Here is a 24,793-nt window from a genome sequence, read left to right on the forward strand (position 1 = left end):
TTACAAGTGTGGAGATTCACCCTCCTCCTCGTACTATGCCTTCCACCCCCGTCCCCTCCCAAGTTTCTCCCTCTTCTGTCACCTCCCAGGTTTCTACCTCTTCTGTCCCCCCCCACACTTCATCTCCAGTCCCTTACACTTTTCCCTCCCCCTCTACTTTGGTACAGTCCATTACTGTCCCAATCTTTACTCACCCTCCTCCTCCTATCTCCAATATGGTTTCCCATACATCTTTGAATTCAGAAACACTTGAAGCCATTTCAGAATATATTGCAGAGACTAAACCTTCAATGGACACTGATTCACTTCCTGTTCCTTCTCTTCCCTCTCCTCCATCTTCACAACCCCATTCTTCGCAACGCTCCGTTCCTTCGCTACTTGAACATCTTCCAATGCCACCACACGTTGACTTTTCTAACCCCTCTAGTCCGTAGGTGCCTTTACCTACAGATTCCTGATATTTTCTTCATCGCCAATCATGGCCTATTTACAGTGGAATATCCGCGGCCTCAGGGGTAATCGGGGTGAGCTTCAGATGTTGCTTTCCAGGTTTTCCCCTGTTGGTGCTTGCTTACAAGAACCAAAATTACACTCGGCTGTTTTCCATCCTATCTCAGGCTATAATTTATTGTATTCTTCGGATCCTTTCTCAGATGGGACCTTTAATGAAAGTGCCCTTCTTCTACGCAATGATATTCCGTACTGTCAACTATTTGTCCATACCTCGCTGCATTACACTGCAGCCCGTATCCACTTGAATAAGTGGTTTACAATATGTTCTTTATATCTCTCTCCTTCTCGAGCATTTTCTATCCCAGACTTTGCCTTTCTTGTTTCATCCTTACCACCACCACTTCTGTTACTTGGTGATTTTAATGCCCACCATTTCCTCTGGGGGGGGTCTCATTGTGACTCACGTGGCATTCAGTTGGAGGCTTTTCTTGCCTCTCACCCCCTCCATGTTTTAAATACGGGTACTCCCACCCATTTTGATCCTCGTACTCATACTCTCTCTTGCATCGATCTATCAGTCTGCTCTTCCTCCACTGCACTAGACTTCACCTGGTCTGTTCTACCAGACTTACATGACAGCGATCATTTTCCGATCATTCTTACTTCTCCTTACTATTCACCACCTTCCCGTAGCCCTCGCTGGCAATTTGATCGGGCAAATTGGGATCTTTACTCACACCTCACTGCTTTTAGTGAGGTTCCTTCTTCATCCTCCATTGATGAGCTCCTACACATCTTCTCGACATCAGTTTATACCGCAGCTTCTCATTCTATACCCCAAACCTCAGGCAGGCATTCTCAGAAGTGCGTGCCTTGGTGGTCTCCTGCTTGTGCTCGTGCAGTACGTTTGAAACGTGCTGCATGGGGCAGGTACCGGTACAATAGAACCGCTGAGAGACTTGTTGATTTTAAGCAGAAGCGTGCGATCGCTCGCCGTGTCATCCGTGAAGCTAAACGCACTTGTTGGCGAGACTATGTTTCCACCATCACCTCTGCTTCTTCTATGAGTGCAGTCTGGAAAAAAGTGAGGAAATTGAGTGGTAAATACTCTCCTGACCCGGCTCCTGTTCTACGGGTAACTGGTGTTGATATAGCAAACCCTCTCGACGTTGCCATTGAACTTGGCACACATCTGGTCCGTATTTCCCGAGGGCTCCATCTATGCCCCTCGTTTCTTTCCTCAAAGTCTGCCAGAGAGTTAGTACCCTTGGACTTTTCTTCTCTCGGAGAAGAACAGTATAATGTGCCTTTTACACTTCAAGAACTGGAGGCAACGCTCTCAGCTTGCCGATCATCGGCAGCTGGGCCTGATGACATTCATATTCGTATGTTACAACATTTACATCGGTCAGCCCTTGTAGTCCTCTTACACCTCTTCAATCTTATTTGGGCACAAGGAGTTCTTCCCCAGCTGTGGAAATCTGCCATTGTTCTCCCTTTCCGCAAACCGGGTACTACAGGACATGATGCCTCCCACTATCGCCCCATCACTCTTACAAGTGCAGTTTGCAAAGTGATGGAACGCCTCGTAAATCGACGTTTAATGTGGTATTTAGAGACTCGCAACAGTCTCTCCGCTAGTCAATATGGCTTTCGTAAGGGTCGTTCTACCATAGACCCCTTACTACGCTTGGATACGTATGTTCGTAATGCCTTTGCGAATAATCACTCAGTTATTGCCATATTTTTCGACCTTGAGAAGGCATATGACACAACTTGGAGGTATAATATTTTGGCCCAGGCCCATTCCTTAGGCCTCCGAGGCAATCTACCATCCTTCCTTAAGAACTTTTTAACTGACAGACATTTCCGTGTTCGAGTCAATAATGTTCTTTCCCCGGACTTCGTCCAAGCTGAAGGTGTCCCTCAGGGATGTGTTCTAAGCACAACACTTTTTCTCCTTGCTATAAATGATTTGGCCTCTGTTCTTCCACCCAATATTTGGTCATCACTCTATGTTGATGACTTCGCTATTGCTTGTGCAGGCGCTGACTGTCACCTTATTGCAGTTTCTCTCCAGCATGCGGTCGACCGTGTTTCCACTTGGGCCACCACACATGGGTTTAAATTTTCAAGTACCAAAACTCACCAAATTACTTTCACTAGACGCTCTGTTATCTCCGATCATCCTTTGTATCTCTATGGCTCCCGTATCCCCGAACGTGATACAGTCAGGTTTCTAGGCCTTCTCTTTGACCGTCGGTTAACCTGGAAACCTCACATTACCTCTCTGAAGGCAACTTGTCACAGCCGGCTAAACCTTCTTAAAACCCTTGCTCATCTTTCCTGGGGAGCTGATCGTCGAACTCTGCTTCGCCTACATTCAGCCCTCGTTTTATCGAAACTCGATTATGGCGACCAGATTTATTCCGCGGCCTCTCCTGCTACTCTCTCTAGCCTTAACTCTATCCATCACCAAGGCTTACGTTTGTGCCTTGGTGCTTTTCGCTCTTCCCCTGTTGAGAGCCTCTATACAGAAGCAAATGTTCCATCCTTGTCTGATCGCCGTGATGCCCATTGCCTTCGTTACTATGTACGCTCTCACGATCTACACAATCCTTCCATTTATAGAATGGTCACCGATATTAGTAGACATTCTTTATTCGTTCGCCGCCCCTGTTTGCTCCGTCCCTTTTCTCTTCGCCTACTTTCACTCTTGTCTTCCCTTCAGTTACCACCTTTATATGTTCATGTAGCATCTCACTTTTCCCTACCCCCCTGGGAAGTTCCAGCTGTTCGGGTCTGTTCTTTCTCACTCCCTTGCTCGAAAGCTCAACTGCCTACGGTGGCTTCCCGCTCTCTTTTTCTTGATCACTTCCACTCTCATTCTCATGCCACCGCTGTGTACACAGATGGCTCTAAGTCTTCAGACGGCGTCGGATTCGCAGCAGTGTTTCCGGACAGCGTCGTACGAGGGCATTTACTATCTTCAGCTAGCATTTTTACTGCTGAACTGTATGCCATTCTTGCAGCACTTATTCGTATCGCATCTATGCCTGTGTCATCATTTGTAGTAGTCTCAGACTCCCTTAGTGCTCTACAGGCTATACGAAAATTTGATACATCTCATCCCCTAGTTCTCCGTATCCAACTTTGGCTACGCCGTATCTCTACCAAACATAAAGATATTGTTTTTTGTTGGGTCCCTGGTCATGTCGACGTACAGGGCAATGAACAGGCAGACACTGCTGCGCGGTCAGCAGTATATGACCTACCAATTTCCTATCGAGGTGTTCCATTTCTGGACTATTTTGCTGCAATAGCTACCCACCTTCGCACCCGTTGGCAACAACGTTGGTCAACTCTGCTCGGTAACAAACTTCATTCTATTAAACCGAGCATAGGTTACTGGCCGTCTTCTTGTCATCAGTGCCGAGGTTGGGAGACCACTCTCTCCCGCCTTCGCATTGGCCACACTCGTCTTACTCATGGGTATCTCATGGAGAGGCACCCTGTTCCTCTCTGTGAGCAGTGTCAAGTTCCAGTATCGATTAGCCACATTCTGTTAGACTGCCCTCTCTATCAACGAGCACGCAGAATTTACCTCCAACGTCGTCTTCGTTCTCCTACTCTCTCTTTACCTTCCCTTCTTGCTGATGGACCCTCCTTTAATCCTGACTCTCTCATTGACTTCTTGACAACGACTGATTTACTCCACAAACTCTGATGATACTTTTCGCACTCCCCTCAGCCCTTTCTGGTTCAGTCTCTTGCTGCCCTTTACCCTTTCACCATCCACTGCCCCGCTGTTATCCGTAACCTGTTGCTCATCCATCTCCCTTTTGCCACCTGATGCCCTCGCTTCCTTCCTGCCCTGCAGCGCTGTATAGTCCTTGTGGCTTAGCGCTTCTTTTTGATTATAATAATAATAATAATAATGTATAAGTGGGGCTCTACAGTAACCCAGAACCTAACCTGCTGTGTAAGTGGGGCCCTACAGTAACCCAGAACCTAATCTGCTGTATAAGTGGGGCCCTACAGTTGCCTGGAACCTAACCTGCTGTATAAGTGGGGCCCTACAGTAGCCCAGAACCTAACCTGCTGTGTAAGTGGGGCCCTACAGTAGCCCAGAACCTAACCTGCTGTGTAAGTGGGGCCCTACAGTAACCCAGAACCTAACCTGCTGTATAAGTGGGGCCCTACAGTAGCCCAGAACCTAACCTGCTGTGTAAGTGGGGCCCTACAGTAGCCCAGAACCTAACCTGCTGTACAAGTGGGGCCCTACAGTAACCCAGAACCTAACCTGCTGTATAAGTGGGGCCCTACAGTAGCCCAGAACCTAACCTGCTGTATAAGTGGGGCCCTACAGTAACCCAGAACCTAACCTGCTGTATGAGTGGGGCCCTACAGTAACCCAGAACCTAACCTGCTGTATGATTGGGGCCCTACAGTAACCCAGAACCTAACCTGCTGTATAAGTGGGGCCCTACAGTAGCCCAGAACATAACCTGCTGTATAAGTGGGGCCCTACAGTAGCCCAGAACCTAACCTGCTGTATGAGTGGGGCCCTACAGTAACCCAGAACCTAACCTGCTGTATGAGTGGGGCCCTACAGTAACCCAGAACCTAACCTGCTGTATAAGTGGGGCTTTACAGTAGCCCAGAACCTAACCTGCTGTATGAGTGGGGCCCTACAGTAACCCAGAACCTAACCTGCTGTATAAGTGGGGCCCTACAGTAGCCCAGAACATAACCTGCTGTATAAGTGGGGCCCTACAGTAGCCCAGAACATAACCTGCTGTATAAGTCTGGCCCTACAGTTACCCAGAACCTAACCTGCTGTATAAGTGGGGACCTACAGTAGCCCAGAACATAACCTGCTGTATAAGTGGGGCCCTACAGTAGCCCAGAACCTAACCTGCTGTGTAAGTGGGGCCCTACAGTAACCCAGAACCTAACCTGCTGTATAAGTGGGGCCCTACAGTAGCCCAGAACATAACCTGCTGTATAAGTGGGGCCCTACAGTAGCCCAGAACCAAACCTGCTGTATAAGTGGGGCCCTACAGTAACCCAGAACCTAACCTGCTGTATAAGTGGGGCCCTACAGTAGCCCAGAACATAACCTGCTGTATAAGTGGGGCCCTACAGTAGCCCAGAACCTAACCTGCTGTATAAGTGGGGCCCTACAGTAGCCCAGAACATAACCTGCTGTATAAGTGGGGCCCTACAGTAACCCAGAACCTAACCTGCTGTATAAGTGGGGCCCTACAGTAGCCCAGAACATAACCTGCTGTATAAGTGGGGCCCTACAGTAGCCCAGAACCTAACCTGCTGTATAAGTGGGGCCCTGCAGTAGCCCAGAACCTAACCTGCTGTATAAGTGGGGCCCTACAGTAACCCAGAACCTAACCTGCTGTGCAAGTGGGGCCCTACAGTAACCCAGAACCTAACCTGCTGTATAAGTGGGGCCCTACAGTAGCCCAGAACCTAACCTGCTGTGTAAGTGGCACCCTACAGTAACCCAGAACCTAACCTGCTGTATAAGTGGGGCCCTACAGTAGCCCAGAACCTAACCTGCTGTATAAGTGGGGCCCTACAGTAACCCAGAACCTAACCTGCTGTATAAGTGGGGCCCTACAGTAACCCAGAACATAACCTGCTGTGTAAGTGAGGCCCTACAGTAGCCCAGAACATAACCTGCTGTATAAGTGGGGCCCTACAGTAACCCAGAACCTAACCTGCTGTATAAGTGGGGCCCTACAGTAGCCCAGAACCTAACCTGCTGTGTAAGTGGGCCCCTACAGCAACCCAGAACCTATCCTGCTGTGTAAGTGGGGCCCTACAGTAACCCAGAACCTAACCTGCTGTGTAAGTGGGGCCCTACAGTAACCCAGAACCTAACCTGCTGTATAAGTGGGGCCCTACAGTAACCCAGAACCTAACCTGCTGTATAAGTGGGGCCCTACAGTAGCCCAGAACCTAACCTGTTGTGTAAGTGGGGCCCTACAGCAACCCAGAACCTAACCTGCTGTGTAAGTGGGGCCCTACAGTAACCCAGAACCTAACCTGCTGTGTAAGTGGGGCCCTACAGTAACCCAGAACCTAACCTGCTGTATAAGTGGGACCCTACAGTAACACAGAACCTAACCTGCTGTATAAGTGGGGCCCTACAGTAACCCAGAACCTAACCTGCTGTATAAGTGGGGCCCTACAGTAATGCAGAACCTAACCTGCTGTATAAGTGGGGCCCTACAGTAACCCAGAACCTAACCTGCTGTATAAGTGGGGCCCTACAGTAACCCAGAACCTAACCTGCTGTATAAGTGGGGCCCTACAGTAACCCAGAACCTAACCTGCTGTATAAATGGGGCCCTACAGTAACCCAGAACCTAACCTGCTGTATAAGTGGGGCCCTACAGTAACCCAGAACCTAACATGCTGTATAAGTGGGGCCCTACAGTAACCCAGAACCTAACCTGCTGTATAAGTGGGGCCCTACAGTAACCCAGAACCTAACCTGCTGTATAAGTGGGGCCCTACAGTAACCCAGAACCTAACCTGCTGTATAAGTGGGGCCCTACAGTAACCCAGAACCTAACCTGCTGTATAAGTGGGGCCCTACAGTAACCCAGAACCTAACCTGCTGTATAAGTGGGGCCCTACAGTAACGCAGAACCTAACCTGCTGTATAAGTGGGGCCCTACAGTAACCCAGAACCTAACCTGCTGTATAAGTGGGGCCCTACAGTAACCCAGAACCTAACCTGCTGTATAAGTGGGGCCCTACAGTAACCCAGAACCTAACCTGCTGTATAAATGGGGCCCTACAGTAACCCAGAACCTAACCTGCTGTATAAGTGGGGCCCTACAGTAACCCAGAACCTAACATGCTGTATAAGTGGGGCCCTACAGTAACCCAGAACCTAACCTGCTGTATAAGTGGGGCCCTACAGTAACCCAGAACCTAACCTGCTGTATAAGTGGGGCCCTACAGTAACCCAGAACCTAACCTGCTGTATAAGTGGGGCCCTACAGTAACCCAGAACCTAACCTGCTGTGTAAGTGGGGCCCTACAGTAACCCAGAACCTAACCTGCTGTATAAGTGGGGCCCTACAGTAACCCAGAACCTAACCTGCTGTGTAAGTGGGGCCCTACAGTAGCCCAGAACCTAACCTGCTGTGTAAGTGGGGCCCTACAGTAGCCCAGAACCTAACCTGCTGTGTAAGTGGGGCCCTACAGTAACCCAGAACCTAACCTGCTGTATAAGTGGGGCCCTACAGTAACCCAGAACCTAACCTGCTGTGTAAGTGGGGCCCTACAGTAGCCCAGAACCTAACCTGCTGTGTAAGTGGGGCCCTACAGTAGCCCAGAACCTAACCTGCTGTGTAAGTGGGGCCCTACAGTAGCCCAGGACCTAACCTGCTGTGTAAGTGGGGCCCTACAGTAGCCCAGATTCTAACCTGCTGTGTAAGTGGGGCCCTACAGTAGCCCAGAACCTAACCTGCTGTGTAAGTGGGGCCCTACAGTAGCCCAGAACCTAACCTCCTGTGTAAGTGGGGCCCTACAGTAACCAAGAACCTAACCTGCTGTATAAGTGGGGCCCTACAGTAACCCAGAACCTAACCTGCTGTGTAAGTGGGGCCCTACAGTAGCCCAGAACCTAACCTGCTGTGTAAGTGGGGCCCTACAGAAGCCCAGAACCTAACCTGCTGTGTAAGTGGGGCCCTACAGTAACCCAGAACCTAACCTGCTGTATAAGTGGGGCCCTACAGTAGCCCAGAACCTAACCTGCTGTGTAAGTGGGGCCCTACAGTAGCCCAGAACCTAACCTGCTGTGTAAGTGGGGCCCTACAGTAGCCCAGATCCTAACCTGCTGTGTAAGTGGGGCCCTACAGTAGCCCAGAATCTAACCTGCTGTGTAAGTGGGGCCCTACAGTAGCCCAGAACCTAACCTCCTGTGTAAGTGGGGCCCTACAGTAACCCAGAACCTAACCTGCTGTTTAAGTGGGGCCCTACAGTAACCCAGAACCTAACCTGTTGTATAAGTGGGGCCCTACAGTAACCCAGAACCTAACCTGCTGTATAAGTGGGGCCCTACAGTAACCCAGAACCTAACCTGCTGTATAAGTGGGGCCCTACAGTAACCTAGAACCTAACCTGCTGTGTAAGTGGGGCCCTACAGTAACCCAGAACCTAACCTGCTGTATAAGTGGGGCCCTACAGTAACCCAGAACCTAACCTGCTGTATAAATGGGGCCCTACAGTAACCCAGAACCTATCCTGCTGTATAAGTGGGGCCCTACAGTAGCCCAGAACCTAACCTGCTGTATAAGTGGGGCCCTACAGCAACCCAGAACCTAACCTGCTGGATAAGTGGGGCCCTACAGTAGCCCAGAACCTTACCTGCTGTATAGGTGGGGCCCTACAGTAACCCAGAACCTAACCTGCTGTATAAGTGGGGCCCTACAGTAGCCCAGAACCTAACCTGCTGTATAAGTGGGGCCCTACATTAGCCCAGAACCTAACCTGCTGTATAAGTGGGGCCCTACAGTATCCCAGAACCTAACCTGCTGTGTAAGTGGGGCCCTACAGCAACCCAGAACCTAACCTGCTGGATAAGTGGGGCCCTACAGTAGCCCAGAACCTAACCTGCTGTATAAGTGGGGCCCTACAGTAACCCAGAACCTAACCTGCTGTATAAGTAGGGCCCTACAGTAACCCAGAACCTGACCTGCTGCATAAGTAGGGCCCTACAGTAGCCCAGAACCTAACCTGCTGTATAAGTGGGGCCCTACAGTAACCCAGAATCTAACCTGCTGTATAAGTGGGGCCCTACAGTAACCCAGAGCCTAACCTGTTGTATAAGTAGGGCCCTAAAGTAACCCAGAACCTAACCTGGTGTATAAGTGTAGCCCTACAGTAGCCCAGAACCTAACCTACTGTATAAGTGGGGCCCTACGGTAACCCAGAACCTAACCTGCTATGTAAGTGGGGCCCTACAGTAGGCCAGAACCTAACCTGCTGTATAAGTGGGGCACTGCAGTTGCCTGGAACCTAACCTGCTGTTTAAGTGGGGCCCTACAGTAGCCCAGAACCTAACCTGATGTATAAGTGGGGCCCCTCAGTTGCCTGGAACCTAACCTGCTGTATAAGTGGGGCTCTACAGTAACCCAGAACCTAACCTACTATATAAGTGGGGCACTACAGTACCCCAGAACCTAATGTACTGTATAAGTGGGGCCCTACAGTAGCCCAGAACCTAACCTGCTGTATAAGTGGGGCCCTACAGTTGCCTGGAACCTAACCTGCTGTACAAGTGGGGCTCTACAGTAGCCCAGAACCTAACCTACTGTGTAAGTGGGCTCCTGCAGTAGCCTGGAACCTAATCTGCTCTGTAAGTGGGGCTCTGCAGTAGCCCAGAACCTAACCTGCTGTATAAGTGGGGCCTTACAGTTGCCTGGAGCCTAACCTGCTGTTTAAGTGTGGGTCTACAGCAGCCCAGAACCTAACCTACTGTATAAGTGGGGTCGTACAGTGGCCCAGAGCCTAACCTGCTGTGTAAGTGGGGCCCAACAGTAGCCCGGAATCTAACCTGCTGTATAAGTGGGGCCCTACATTAGCCCAGAACTTAACCTGCTATATAAGTGGGGCCCTACAGTAGCCCAGAAACTAATCTACTGTGTAAGTGGGGCCCTACAGTAGCCCAGAATCTAACTTGCTGTATAAGTGGGTCCATACAGTAGCCCAGAAACTAACCTGCTATATAAGTGGGGCCCTACAGTAGCCCAGAAACTAACCTGCTGTATAAGTGGGGCCCTACAGTAGCCCAGAATCTAACTTGCTGTATAAGTGGGTCCATACAGTAGCCCAGAAACTAACCTGCTATATAAGTGGGGCCCTACAGTAGCCCAGAATCTAACCTGCTGTATAAGTGGGGCCCTACAGTAGCCCAGAATCTAACCTGCTGTATAAGTGGGGCCCTACAGTAGCCCAGAATCTAACTTGCTGTATAAGTGGGTCCATACAGTAGCCCAGAAACTAACCTGCTATATAAGTGGGGCCCTGCAGTAGCCCAGAATCTAACCTGCTGTATAAGTGGGGCCCTACAGTAGCCCAGAATCTAACCTGCTGTATAAGTGGGGCCCTACAGTAGCCCAGAATCTAACCTGCTGTATAAGTGGGGCCCTACAGTAGCCCAGAATCTAACCTGCTGTATAAGTGGGGCCCTACAGTAGCCCAGAATCTAACCTGCTGTATAAGTGGGGCCCACCTACCGGAAAATATTGTATTTACTCAACATATAGTAAGGTTATGTAAAGCAAAACTTGAAAAATGCTTTGTGATGCAATTCAAATATTACAATATTATCTTACAGAGGTGGAAAGTGGAGATGAAAACCCCAGAAGAAGATCCTCTCCACCGCATCCGTCTGAACCGTCTCATCCATGTCTGTCACCGAGTTTATCAAAACCTGATAAGGTACTGTGTGTTGTATTATCTATGCTTTTGTTTTAGTGTAGATTGAGTATATTGAGTAGCGGAAAGTTGCAATGGGAAATGTAACACATGGTGACTTACGAAGTGGGAAATGTAACATATGGTGACTTATGCAGCGGGAAGTGTAATGTATGGTGACTTATGTAGTGGGAAGTGTAATGTATTGTGACTTATGTAGTGGGAAGTGTAATGTATGCTTACTTATGCAGTGGGAAGTGTAATGTATGGTGACTTATGTAGTGGGAAGTGTAATGTATGGTGACTTATGTAGTGGGAAGTGTAATGTATGGTGACTTATGTAGTGGGAAGTGTGATGTATGGTGACTTATGTAGTGGGAAGTGTAATGTATGGTGACTTATGTAGTGGGAAGTGTAATGTATGGTGACTTATGAGTAATGTATGGTGACTTATGAGTAATGTATGGTGACTTATGAGTAATGTATGGTGACTCCCATACAACAGAAGGGAGAATGTATAGTGACTACCTATGAAGTAGGAGGAGTAATGATAATAATAATAATAATAATAGTAATTCTCCATGGGGAAGTGGAACAGAATTCTTCCTCCGTAAGTCATGCATGTCGTAAGAGGCGACTAAAATGCCTGGAGCTTGGGATTTTGAAAAGTCTTCTTTCAAAGAAAAACAAAAGTTTCTTTTAAATTTAGTACAGTCTCTCTTCACTCAATGATAGTGTTCTGTTGCTAAGAGTACGTCGTTAAGCAAAGAGCATACTATACCGGTAGTGGGTTTGTGCCGGCCATCTTTGATATTGTTTTAATGTCACCTTTGCACTATTTTTAACATTTTTAGTGTATTTTTAAATGTTTATACAGTAGTTTACTGTATATTGTAATAAACAGAATAGTGGAAATCAGCTGTAATATACATTATTTAGGTATGCATACTGGTGAGAGAGCCCGTCGTAAGTCCGAGTTGTCGGTAAACGAGTATGTTGTTAAGTGAAGAGAGACTGCAATTTATACAGGAGAAGGGGTTACTAGCCCCTTGCTCCCAGCATTTTAGTTGCCTCTTATGACACATATGGCTTACGGAGGAAGAATTCTTCTCCACATCCCCATGGAGACATCTACAGTTATTTACTATTAATACATATTCCAGAATACAGAAGATGAGGCCAGTTGTGCGTCTTTAGTAGAAGAGGTCAAGAGACTGACAGCGTCTCAAGAGTCTCGACGCGGCCAAGTGAGACGAGTGAGTGTGGAGTTGAGAGCGGCTCAACAGAGACTCAAGCAACTTAATGCTACTATCAGATTGAAGGTAAAAATTTGCTCCAGTTTTTGTTATGATTTGGCTAAGAATTATTATTGGATTATATTAGCTTCAAAAAATTATTTTGTATAGTTTTGTGCCTTGGAAATATTTGCCTTAAGAATATTTTGAAGGTAAAAATTTTTTACAGGTCTTGGTTTTGTTTTAGCTAAGAATTATTGGTGCATTTTATTACTTTCAGAAAACTATTTTCTAAAGTCTTATGAAGTTGATTGTTTTGTAAATATTTGCTTTGAGAATGTTTTGTGGGGGTTTTGGATATTTCACGTCGTCAGCAGTTTAGTCTGTACAGTGGACGCCCGCTTTACGATCAGCTCCCAGTGCAACCAATTATGTAAGTGCGTTTGTATGTGTATGTTTGGGGGTCTGAAATGAACTAATCTACTTCACAATATTCCTTATGGGAACAAATTCGGTCAGTACTGGCACCTGAACATACTTCTGGAATGAAATAATATCATAAACCGGGGGTCCGCTGTAGTTACATAAATTTTATTGGTATAATAAAGAACTTATTTATTAGAAAACATTTCTAGTACTGGAACCTTGATCACTTCTAACACAAAGAGATTAAAAATACCAGCGGTATGAACCTCGGTGAAGTGATCAAGGTCCCAGGACTGAAATGTTTTCTTATAAATATGTCCTAGTGTTTGCTTACGTTTTTTCTAAACCAACCAAAAATAACTGTATATTCAGTAGTCCACCTGTATCCACAGGGGATACATCCCAAGACCTACTGCAGATGCCTGAAACCGTGGGTAGTAGTAAACCCTATACGGCGGACCCCCGCTTTACGATATTATTTCATTCCAGAAGTATGTTCAGGTGCTATTACTGAACGAATTTGTTCCCATAAGGAATATTGTGAATTAGATTAGTCCATTTCAGACCCCCAAACATACATGTACAAACGCACTTACATAAATACACTTACATAACTGGTCGCATTAGGAGCTGATCATAAACCGGGGGTCCACTGTATATGAGTCTTTTTTCGTTTACATACGTATCTATAATAAAGTTTAATTGATAAATTAGGCGGCACAGTAAGATAAGAATTATCACTTTTTCACAGATGGGAGGCACTTCACAGCTTCCCTTAGGCTTTGAAGAACTGCTACCATCAGTACTTTTGAATTTTGGGGTCTAAGCAAAATTAATTACTATTTTCAGGCCATGGTAAACCATGGTTAACTGAAACTGCAAAAAAACGAATCCGCAGATGCAGGAGTTCTCTTGTATTCTGTTATTTTTAATCTCTGCATGTTAGAAGTGATCAAAGTCTCACTCCCGAAACATTATCTAGTAAATATGGTCTAGTGTTTGTTTATGTATCGTAAACTAATTTGCCGGTATCAATTACTAAGGTTTATACCATAAATTTTATTGAAAAAATGCTTAAAATATTCCCTTTTTGTAACACAGGAGGCTTTTATTCGTGAATTAGTGCGTAGTGGAGGCGAGGCTGAAGTTACAAAGCGAAAATGTGAAGCTAAGATAGGACGTCTGGAAAAGGAAGCTCAACGTGCTCGTCAGTTGTATCAGGAGGCGCAAAATCAGCTTCAGGTATTTAATTAATGATAATAATCTTTATTTCTACCAGTACATGATACAACTAATACAGACTATAGCTGTCATCAGTGACATACTATATAGGAAGCCCATGCATGGTTATACAGAGTATTTCAGGAAAATTAGGTTAATTTTGTCCCCAAGATGCAACCCACGCCAGTCCACTAGCACCCAGGTACCTACTTACTACTACATGAACAGTGACAGCAGGTATCTTCAGGAAATATGCCCCAGTGTTTCCACCCGTACCGGGGATTGAACCACGGACCTGAATATGTGAGCTGAGTGCATTACCAATTCGGCTATAGGTTGTAAATGTTGCTGGAGGCTGTGGAGATGTGTCTGAGGGCAATGTGTGGTGTGAATATTATGCAGAGAATTCGTAGCTCTGAGATTAGAAGGAGGTGCGGGGTTACTAAGAGTATTATTCAGAGGGCAGAGGAGGGATTGTTGAGGTGGTAAAGACATTTAGAGAGGATGGAACAAAATAGGATAATGTGGAGGGCATATAAGTCTGTAGTGGAGGGAAGGTGGGGTAGGGGTTATCCTAGGAAAAGTTTGAGGGAAGGGGTAAAGGAGGTTTTGTGTGTGAGGGGCTTAGACTTCCAACAAGTGTGTGTGAGTGTGTTAGATAGGAGTGGAGGCGAATGTTTTCTATGATTTGACATACTGTTGGAGTGTGAGCAAAGTAACATTTATGAAGAGATTCAGGGCAATCTGTTAGCTGGAATTGAGTCCTGGAAGTGGGAAGTACAGTGTCAGCACTCTGAAGGAAGGGTGGAGATATGTTGCAGTTTTTGAACTGTAGTATGGGCACACCTCTGGCAAGACAGTAATGGAGTAAGTAATGATGAAAGTGTTTCTCCTTTTTTGGGTCACCCTGCCTGGGTAGGTAATGGCTGTTGTGTTAATAAACAACAATAATGTGTTTTTAATATATACATCAGCAAGGTGTATCCCTCCAGCATTCAATTTTGTACAACTGAAAGGCAATTCTTTGCTTACACTGTGGGTGATATCTGTATAATAATTTTGACCTCTGCATTATGTCTTAACATTACTTGTGCATCATCAGTACCTAAAAACTTTTAATCTATTGAGGGAATGATGGTGAATGAGTTTTCTCTTTTCTGGGGGAGGAGGGGAAGGGGTCACTCTACCTTAGCAGTAGACCTAGATTATACCAGGAGGGTGTTCTGGGGGTCAACACCCCTGGTTGATCAGGGCCTGATCAACCAGGCTGTTACTGCCAACTGAATACAAATCAACTTACCAACCACAGCCCTGCTGGTCAGGTCAGTTTTCCTGAGAACATTCAGAAAAACTGGTTAGCCGTTGTTGAGTTCTGAAGGTGGGAAGTACAGTGCCTGCACTCTGAAGGTGGGAAGTACAGTGCCTGCACTCTGAAGGTGGGAAGTACAGTGCCTGCACTCTGAAGGTGGGAAGTACAGTGCCTGCACTCTGGAGGTGGGAAGTAGAGTGCCTGCAGTCTGAAGGTGGGAAGTAGAGTGCCTGCACTCTGAAGGTGGGAAGTAGAGTGCCTGCACTCTGAAGGTGGGAAGTACAGTGCCTGCACTCTGGAGGTGGGAAGTAGAGTGCCTGCACTCTGAAGGTGGGAAGTAGAGTGCCTGCACTCTGAAGGTGGGAAGTAGAGTGCCTGCACTCTGAAGGTGGGAAGTAGAGTGCCTGCACTCTGAAGGTGGGAAGTAGAGTGCCTGCACTCTGAAGGTGGGAAGTAGAGTGCCTGCACTCTGAAGGTGGGAAGTAGAGTGCCTGCACTCTGAAGGTGGGAAGTAGAGTGCCTGCACTCTGAAGGTGGGAAGTAGAGTGCCTGCACTCTGAAGGAATTGTGTCCTCACACTTCTGGCAAGACAGCTGTTTAGTAAGACAGATGTGCAACAGTTTAGTATCATTAGTAACGAGATGGTTTTCCTGCTTAGCTGTCTTTGGTCGAAATACAGAGGAGAGAACAATAGAAGTAATGTAAAGATGAGGTAATCAGTCCCTCAGCTTTGAAGAGTTCAGCTTCATAGCTTTGATCATTTGGTCGAATATGGCCAGTGTGTTGAAAAAAAATCGGGTGATCTGAACATGTATGATACAGTGGTACAGGAGGGCCTCACTTTAGAGCATTTCAATTTACATTGTTTCACTAATACAGCGGTTTTCAGTTATACACATTCTTCATTTATTCAGACTTTCTAAAATAAATATATTCATCACTCACTGTAAGCTAATGATGAAAATATTAAAATAAGTACAGTGGACCCCCGCATAACGATCACCTCCGAATGTGACCAATTATGTAAGTGTATTTATGTAAGTGCGATTGTACGTGTATGTTTGGGGGTCTGAAATGGACTAATCTACTTCACAATATTCCTTATGGGAACAAATTCGGTCAGTACTGGCACCTGAACATACTTCTGGATTGAAAAAATATCGTTAACCGGGGGTCCACTGTAATGTGTGTACTGTATATGCATTTTTCCCCTTAGTTCTATTGCTTACTTAACCCTTAAACTGTCCAAATGTAGATCTATGTTCACGTGCGTAGCGCTCCGAACGTAGATCTATGTTTTTTTTTACATAAGAAAGCACGTAAAATAGAACATTGATCTACATTCAGAGCGTTATGCACATGAATGTCGATCTACGTTTGAACAGTTTAAGGGTTAATATATGATAGTGTAAATATGTTATCAGGCTTTTATATGCATTTGAAAGTGAAGACAGTGTTTCACCGTACAGTGATTATCACTTTACAGGAGCCGCCTGGAACCTAGCCTGCTGTATAACCCTTTCAGGGTCCGAAGGCCAAATTTCAAAGTGCACACCAGTGTCCAAGAATTTTCAAAAAATAATTTTGCTATTTTTTCTTATGAAATGGTAGAGAATCTTTTTCTGAAGGTAATAAAACAAAAAGTACGAAATTTGATGGAAAATTGACGTAATTATGCTCTTGTGAATTTTGATGTGTCAGTGATATTTGCACATGGGCAATTTTGCCAACTTGGACTCCCGTTTTAGGCCAATTATATTACTCCAATCGACCAAATTCTTAGCTGTTTCACTAGTATTACTTCTGTTCTATCGATTGAACACAAGAAATTGCCAAGTCAACTGTTTCAACTACAAAATAAAGTGATCGGAAATTGGTAATTTGGCCAATTTAACACAAAGTTCAGAATATTCTAATTTCAAAATAGGGTCCAGAATAAACAATGCAGACATTCCTGGCACTAAACTAACATTTCCTCTGTTCATTAGTTATGTTTTGAGGCTTTACAAATGAATTCCATTTTGATTTTTTATTCACATAATGAATTTTTATTCATTCAAAAAATTGAAGATTTACTGTTATGTAATACTGTAATAATTGTATAAATAATATCACCACATTTGTGAACTTATATTAGACCCGCCAGCTGGCGTGTATTAGACGTGTGAGATCATTTGTTTACTCTTGAACATCGGCAAAAATTTAACATTTCTGCTATTTTGAGCTCAGTTTCAACCCATTTCCATTACTAAAACCAATCAAAATCATCTCTGTTTCTGTAATATATTTCCCATTCTATCAAATGAGACCAAGAAATTGCAAATACAACTATAAAAAACACACAAATAAACACTGTAAAGTCGCTGTTTTTAATCATTACGGTTTCAGTTTTTTCTCTCATTATGCACTGTGTGCTGCAGAGTTTGTTTTATGTGGTGCACACATACCACATAGATGTATTCAGATGTATTCTTTCATATCTAGGCCCAAATTTACCGCTCACAGCTTATCAGAGTGAGCTGAGCTCATGGACAATCAACGTATAGCCGTAAATCTATGGCACGGACCCTCAAAGGGTTAAGCGGAGGCCTTTCTGTTAGGTTAGGTTTTGTGCATTAATCTTTTTGGTAAATTTTTTTTGATCAAAGTCTCCTATTTTTAGGAACTTCGAGAAGGAGAATCCCCAGACAAGGGTCAATTTCGCAGTCGTGTTGACTCACTCAAGAAGCAGATATCACATTATCAGAAGAAATTAGCAACTTTGGAAAAGGTGGCAGACATTTCTCAACAGGGAGACACCAAGTAAGATTTGTATGAATTATATTGAGTACTGAACAGGGCACAATCCCACAATCCCTTGTCTTTCCTTAACACCCTGGCATTCACTTTTTTTACAATTCTGGATTAGGATTGAGTATTGTATAAGATACAATCCCATAATCCTTCATCTCTCCCTACACCTCAGCATTCACTTCTTTTACAGTCCCAGATTAGGACTCAGTACCAAATAGGATATAGTCCCACAATCCCACATCTCTCCCTAACACCCCCAGCACTCACCTCACTTCTTTTACAACCATGGTGACATCACACATCACTAAGTCCTACTTTCACTGTGTAATAGTCTCCTCCCTCCATCATAACCTGAGCTTCACTCTGCATAAAAACCCTTGTGGGTTCAGTTTTTAGTTTTGATTGTAATAATCTGCATAAAAATGCAACTGTCTTTAGTGACCTACTACATGTTCTGTACATTTGCAACATTTGCCACATGGCTTCCTTGTTTACCTTATCACATGCCTTTTCTGGTATAGAAAGACATGTAAATAAACACTAGCACATATTTATTAGAAAATGTTTCATAAGAACATAAGAAAGGAGGAACACTGCAGTAGGCCTGTTGGCCCATATTGGGCAGGTCCTTCACAAATCCAACCCGCTTGTTAGAAGTGATCAAGGTTCCAGGACCAAAATATTTTCTAATAAATATGGACTTGAGTCCTGGAGGGTGGGAAGTACAATGCGTGTACCTTGAAGAAGAGGTTTGGGATATTTTCTGTTTGGAGAGACATTTGAACTGTGATATCTGAACAGCCTCTGCAAAAACAGTGATTATGTGTGAATGATGACAAAAGTGTTGAATGATGGTGAAAGTGTTTCTTTCATTTTTGTGTCGCCCTACCTTGGTGGGAGATGGCCAAAGTATTAAAAAAAAAAAATTCTAATAGACACCAATTTCTTCTTCTTCCAACAAACCAGCAGTATCCCACCAAGGCAGGGTGGCCTAAAAAGAAAAACAAAAGCTTCTCTTTTTAACTTTAGTAATGTATACAGGAGAAGGGGTTACTAGTCCCTTGCTCCCGGCATTTTAGTTGCCTCTTTTGACACGCATGGCTTATGGAGGAAGAATTTGGTTCCACTTCACCAGGGAGATAGGAGGAACCAAGAACAAGAACTAGTAAGAAAATAGAAGAAAACCCAGATGGGTGTGTGTATATATATGCTGGTACATGCATGTGTAGTGTGACCTAAGTGTAAGTAGAAGTAGCAAGACGTACCTGAAATCTTGCATGTTTATGAAACATAAAAAAGACACCAGCAATCCTACCATCATGTAAAACAATTACAGGCTTTTGTTTTACACTCACTTGGCAGGACGGTAGTACCTCCCTGGGTGGTTGCTGTCTACCAACCTACTACCACAGGACGGTAGTACCTCCCTGGGTGGTTGTTGTCTACCAACCTACTACCACAGGATGGTAGTACCTCCCTGGGTGGTTGTTGTCTACCAACCTACTACCACAGGATGGTAGTACCTCCCTGGGTGGTTGTTGTCTACCAACCTACTACCACAGGACGGTAGTACCTCCCTGGGTGGTTGCTGTCTACCAACCTACTACCACAGGACGGTAGTACCTCCCTGGGTGGTTGCTGTCTACCAACCTACTACCACAGGATGGTAGTACCTCCCTGGGTGGTTGTTGTCTACCAACCTACTACCACAGGATGGTAGTACCTCCCTGGGTGGTTGCTGTCTACCAACCTACTACCACAGGACGGTAGTACCTCCCTGGGTGGTTGCTGTCTACCAACCTACTACCACAGGATGGTAGTACCTCCCTGGGTGGTTGCTGTCTACCAACCTACTACCACAGGATGGTAGTACCTCCCTGGGTGGTTGCTGTCTACCAACCTACTACCACAGGATGGTAGTACCTCCCTGGGTGGTTGCTGTCTACCAACCTACTACCACAGGATGGTAGTACCTCCCTGGGTGGTTGCTGTCTACCAACCTACTACCACAGGATGGTAGTACCTCCCTGGGTGGTTGCTGTCTACCAACCTACTACCACAGGACGGTAGTACCTCCCTGGGTGGTTGCTGTCTACCAACCTACTACCACAGGATGGTAGTACCTCCCTGGGTGGTTGCTGTCTACCAACCTACTACCACAGGATGGTAGTACCTCCCTGGGTGGTTGTTGTCTACCAACCTACTACCACAGGACGGTAGTACCTCCCTGGGTGGTTGCTGTCTACCAACCTACTACCACAGGATGGTAGTACCTCCCTGGGTGGTTGCTGTCTACCAACCTACTACCACAGGACGGTAGTACCTCCCTGGGTGGTTGCTGTCTACCAACCTACTACCACAGGATGGTAGTACCTCCCTGGGTGGTTGCTGTCTACCAACCTACTACCACAGGATGGTAGTACCTCCCTGGGTGGTTGCTGTCTACCAACCTACTACCACAGGATGGTAGTACCTCCCTGGGTGGTTGCTGTCTACCAACCTACTACCACAGGACAGTAGTACCTCCCTGGGTGGTTGCTGTCTACCAACCTACTACCACAGGATGGTAGTACCTCCCTGGGTGGTTGCTGTCTACCAACCTACTACCACAGGATGGTAGTACCTCCCTGGGTGGTTGCTGTCTACCAACCTACTACCACAGGATGGTAGTACCTCCCTGGGTGGTTGCTGTCTACCAACCTACTACCACAGGATGGTAGTACCTCCCTGGGTGGTTGCTGTCTACCAACCTACTACCACAGGATGGTAGTACCTCCCTGGGTGGTTGCTGTCTACCAACCTACTACCACAGGATGGTAGTACCTCCCTGGGTGGTTGTTGTCTACCAACCTACTACCACAGGATGGTAGTACCTCCCTGGGTGGTTGTTGTCTACCAACCTACTACCACAGGATGGTAGTACCTCCCTGGGTGGTTGCTGTCTACCAACCTACTACCACAGGACGGTAGTACCTCCCTGGGTGGTTGTTGTCTACCAACCTACTACCACAGGATGGTAGTACCTCCCTGGGTGGTTGCTGTCTACCAACCTACTACCACAGGATGGTAGTACCTCCCTGGGTGGTTGTTGTCTACCAACCTACTACCACAGGATGGTAGTACCTCCCTGGGTGGTTGCTGTCTACCAACCTACTACCACAGGATGGTAGTACCTCCCTGGGTGGTTGTTGTCTACCAACCAACTACCACAGGACGGTTGTACCTTCCTGAGTGGTTGCTGTCTACCAACCTACTACCACAGTATGGTAGTACCTCCCTGGATGGTTGCTGTCTACCAACGTACCACCACAGGACGGTAGAACCTCCCTGGATGGTTGCTGTCTACCAACCTTCTACCACAGGACGGTAGTACCTCCCTGGATGGTTGCTCTCTACCAACCTACTACCACAGGACGGTAGTAGCTCATTGGGTGGTTGCTGTCTACCAACCTACTACCACAGGACGGTAGTACCTCCCTGGATGGTTGCTGTCTACCAACCTACTACCACAGGATGGTAGTACCTCCCTGGGTGGTTGCTGTCTACCAACCTACTACCACAGGACGGTAGTACCTCCCTGGGTGGTTGCTGTCTACCAACCTACTACCACAGGACAGTAGTACCTCCCTGGGTGGTTGCTGTCTACCAACCTACTACCACAGGACAGTAGTACCTCCCTGGGTGGTTGTTGTCTACCAACCTACTACCACAGGACAGTAGTACCTCCCTGGGTGGTTGTTGTCTACCAACCTACTACCACAGGACGGTAGTACCTCCCTGGGTGGTTGCTGTCTACCAACCTACTACCACAGGATGGTAGTACCTCCCTGGGTGGTTGCTGTCTACCAACCTACTACCACAGGACGGTAGTACCTCCCTGGGTGGTTGCTGTCTACCAACCTACTACCACAGGATGGTAGTACCCCCCTGGGTGGTTGCTGTCTACCAACCTACTACCACAGGATGGTAGTACCTCCCTGGGTGGTTGCCGTCTACCAACCTACTACCACAGGATGGTAGTACCTCCCTGGGTGGTTGCTGTCTACCAACCTACTACCACAGGATGGTAGTACCTCCCTGGGTGGTTGCTGTCTACCAACCTACTACCACAGGACAGTAGTACCTCCCTGGGTGGTTGTTGTCTACCAACCTACTACCACAGGACGGTAGTACCTCCCTGGGTGGTTGCTGACTACCAACCTACTACCACAGGATGGTAGTACCTCCCTGGGTGGTTGCTGTCTACCAACCTACTACCACAGGATGGTAGTACCTCCCTGGGTGGTTGCTGTCTACCAACCTACTACCACAGGATGGTAGTACCTCCCTGGGTGGTTGTTGTCTACCAACCTACTACCACAGGATGGTAGTACCTCCCTGGGTGGTTGTTGTCTACCAACCTACTACCACAGGACAGTAGTACCTCCCTGGGTGGTTGCTGTCTACCAACCTACTACCACAGGATGGTAGTACCTCCCTGGGTGGTTGCTGTCTACCAACCTACTACCACAGGACAGTTGTACCTCCCTGGGTGGTTGTTGTCTACCAACCTACTACCACAGGACAGTAGTACCTCCCTGGGTGGTTGTTGTCTACCAACCTACTACCACAGGATGGTAGTACCTCCCTGGGTGGTTGCTGTCTACCAACCTACTACCACAGGATGGAAGTACCTCCCTGGGTGGTTGCTGTCTACCAACCTACTACCAGACAACAATTTGTTGGTGTCTATTACCAACGTTTATACCACATGCCTTTTCTAAATCCATAAGTGCAACAAACTGTTCTTTACCTTCATCTGATTACTGCTCACTTATTTGTTTCACTTAGTCTATATATACTCTGCCCTTCTTAAATCTTCTTTATTCATCTGTTATCCTACTTTCTATATTACCCCTTTTCAATAACAATGCTATTGTAAATTTTCATAAATTAGACACATATGCGATACTTGGGTATCTTAATTTTGGAAATGTTTTGCCACACTGGCTTCATTAGTCCTATATAGGGGTACCTTGAGTTACGAGCAGCTTCCATCTCGAACAATTATGTAAGTGTATTTTTGTAAGTACTTTTGTAAGTGTATATTTGGGGGTCTGAAATGGATTAATCTAATTTACATTATTCCTTATGGGAACAAATTCGTTCAGTATCGGCACTCGAACAGCCTTCTGGAACGAATTAAGCTCATAACTCAAGGTACGACTGTACTAAGAGGAATAGTGAAGATTGGGAGAGGTTTGTGGTAAAAAGTCCGTCAGTTCCAGGCTGAGGGACTGATTACTTTAAACTCCTTCTGATCTTCACCATTCTTCTTTGTATTGGACTGATGAAGCCACTGGTTGGGGAAATGTTTCAGCAATAAAAATTCCCGAATGTTGCACATGTGTCTAATTTATCAACTTGTCAGTTATCTGAACCATTGATCTACACTATAAATTTTACCTGGTATGTTCAACAAGCTTATTTCTTTGTAATTCTTACATTGTCTCTTGTTCCCTTTTTCCATATACATAGGAATTATACATAGGAATTATACATATGAATTATACATAGGAATTATACATAGGAATTATACATAGGAATTATACATAGGAATTATACATAGGAATTATACATAGGAATTATACATAGGAATTATACATAGGAATTATACATAGGAATTATACATAGGAATTATACATGGTCTGTGCCAATCTTCTGGTATCTTCCCTTCATATATACAGTAAGTTCTCAACTTATGAACACATTGAGAATTTTCTATATTGTGTATAATATCATCATTATATCATTATTGTGTATGATATCATTATTATATCATTATTGTGTATAGTATCATTATTATACACAGTACAGAAAGTCCCTAATATGTTCGTAAGTTGAAGACTTCGTATACAGTGGTTCCTTGAGTTACGAACTTAATTCGTTCCAGAAGGTTGTTCAGGTGCCAATACTGAAGGAATTTGTTCCCATAAGGAATAATGTAAATTAGATTAGTCTGTTTCAGACCCCCAAAAATACACTTACAAAAGTACTTACAAATATACACTTACATAATTGTTCGAGTTGGGAGCTGTTCGAAACTCGAGGTACCACTGTATGTTGAATATTGTACACAGTTCAAGAGGTCCCCAATGTGTTTGTAAGTTGAGGACTTGTGTACATATACAGTAATGTACAAATGCACCAACCACTCCAAAACTATATCCTCACCTGCTGTTAATATCTCTGACTTAATTCCATCTGTCCCAGCAGCTTTGCCTTCTTGTAATCTAGTAAGGCTTAAGCTTGCCTGAAATGCTCTGAAATGTCTGGTCACAGACCGGGCTGCAGGGGCGTTGACCCCCGAAACTCTCTCCAGGTAAACTCCAGGTATAACCATGGGCTTTCTTCATTTATTTATTTATTTATTTTATTTTTATTTATTATAAATTTGAGCACACATACAGAGGTACAAAAAAAAAAAAATGCAGATAAGAGCAGCATGCCAAAGCCACTTATACTATGCATAGCATTACGGGCTGGCTTAAAATTAACTTAAGATTAACTAAGCAATGATGAAGTCAGTGATAAAACATTAATGTAAACAGATTACTATAAAGCACAAGTGAGTATTACAAAGACAGGTCATATGAAGGATTCTGTTAGGTAGTGTATTTAAAAAATAATAAAGTTAGATTCGATTTTAGGTTTAACATTTATGTGATATAATTGTGAGAAACATTTAAGATATACAATTTATAAGGTTCAGTTATTCAGTATTTATTTGGTTTTGGGTGAGTAAGTGATCTTTGAGTAGAGACTTGAATTTATAAACAGGTAGTGTTTCTTTTATATTTACAGGTAATGAATTCCAGATTTTAGGGCCTTTTATGTGCATTGAGTTTTTGCATAGTGTGAG

General features: G+C 45.3%; 1 protein-coding gene and 1 long non-coding RNA gene across 3 annotated transcripts in view; one reads left to right on the top strand and one right to left on the bottom strand.

Moving 5' to 3' along the window:
• LOC138851109 (uncharacterized) overlaps positions 1-10,923 on the bottom strand; it is a 77,999-nt gene extending 67,076 nt beyond the window's left edge. The window contains exon 1 of the long non-coding RNA XR_011390992.1: positions 10,827-10,923. This is a non-coding gene — a long non-coding RNA (uncharacterized lncRNA). The remainder of the gene's footprint in view (positions 1-10,826) is intronic.
• Positions 1-24,793, top strand: part of cos (kinesin-like protein costa) — a 144,715-nt gene that overhangs the window by 82,968 nt on the left and 36,954 nt on the right. For both annotated transcript variants that reach the window (XM_070079644.1, XM_070079643.1), the window contains exons 12-15: positions 10,829-10,932; positions 12,072-12,230; positions 13,671-13,811; positions 17,762-17,901. In XM_070079644.1, the coding sequence (XP_069935745.1) occupies positions 10,829-10,932; positions 12,072-12,230; positions 13,671-13,811; positions 17,762-17,901 (544 nt within the window). The remainder of the gene's footprint in view (positions 1-10,828; positions 10,933-12,071; positions 12,231-13,670; positions 13,812-17,761; positions 17,902-24,793) is intronic.

Source organism: Cherax quadricarinatus, chromosome 100 (genome assembly GCF_038502225.1).
Source record: "Cherax quadricarinatus isolate ZL_2023a chromosome 100, ASM3850222v1, whole genome shotgun sequence".
Classification (NCBI taxonomy): Eukaryota; Metazoa; Arthropoda; class Malacostraca; order Decapoda; family Parastacidae; genus Cherax; species Cherax quadricarinatus.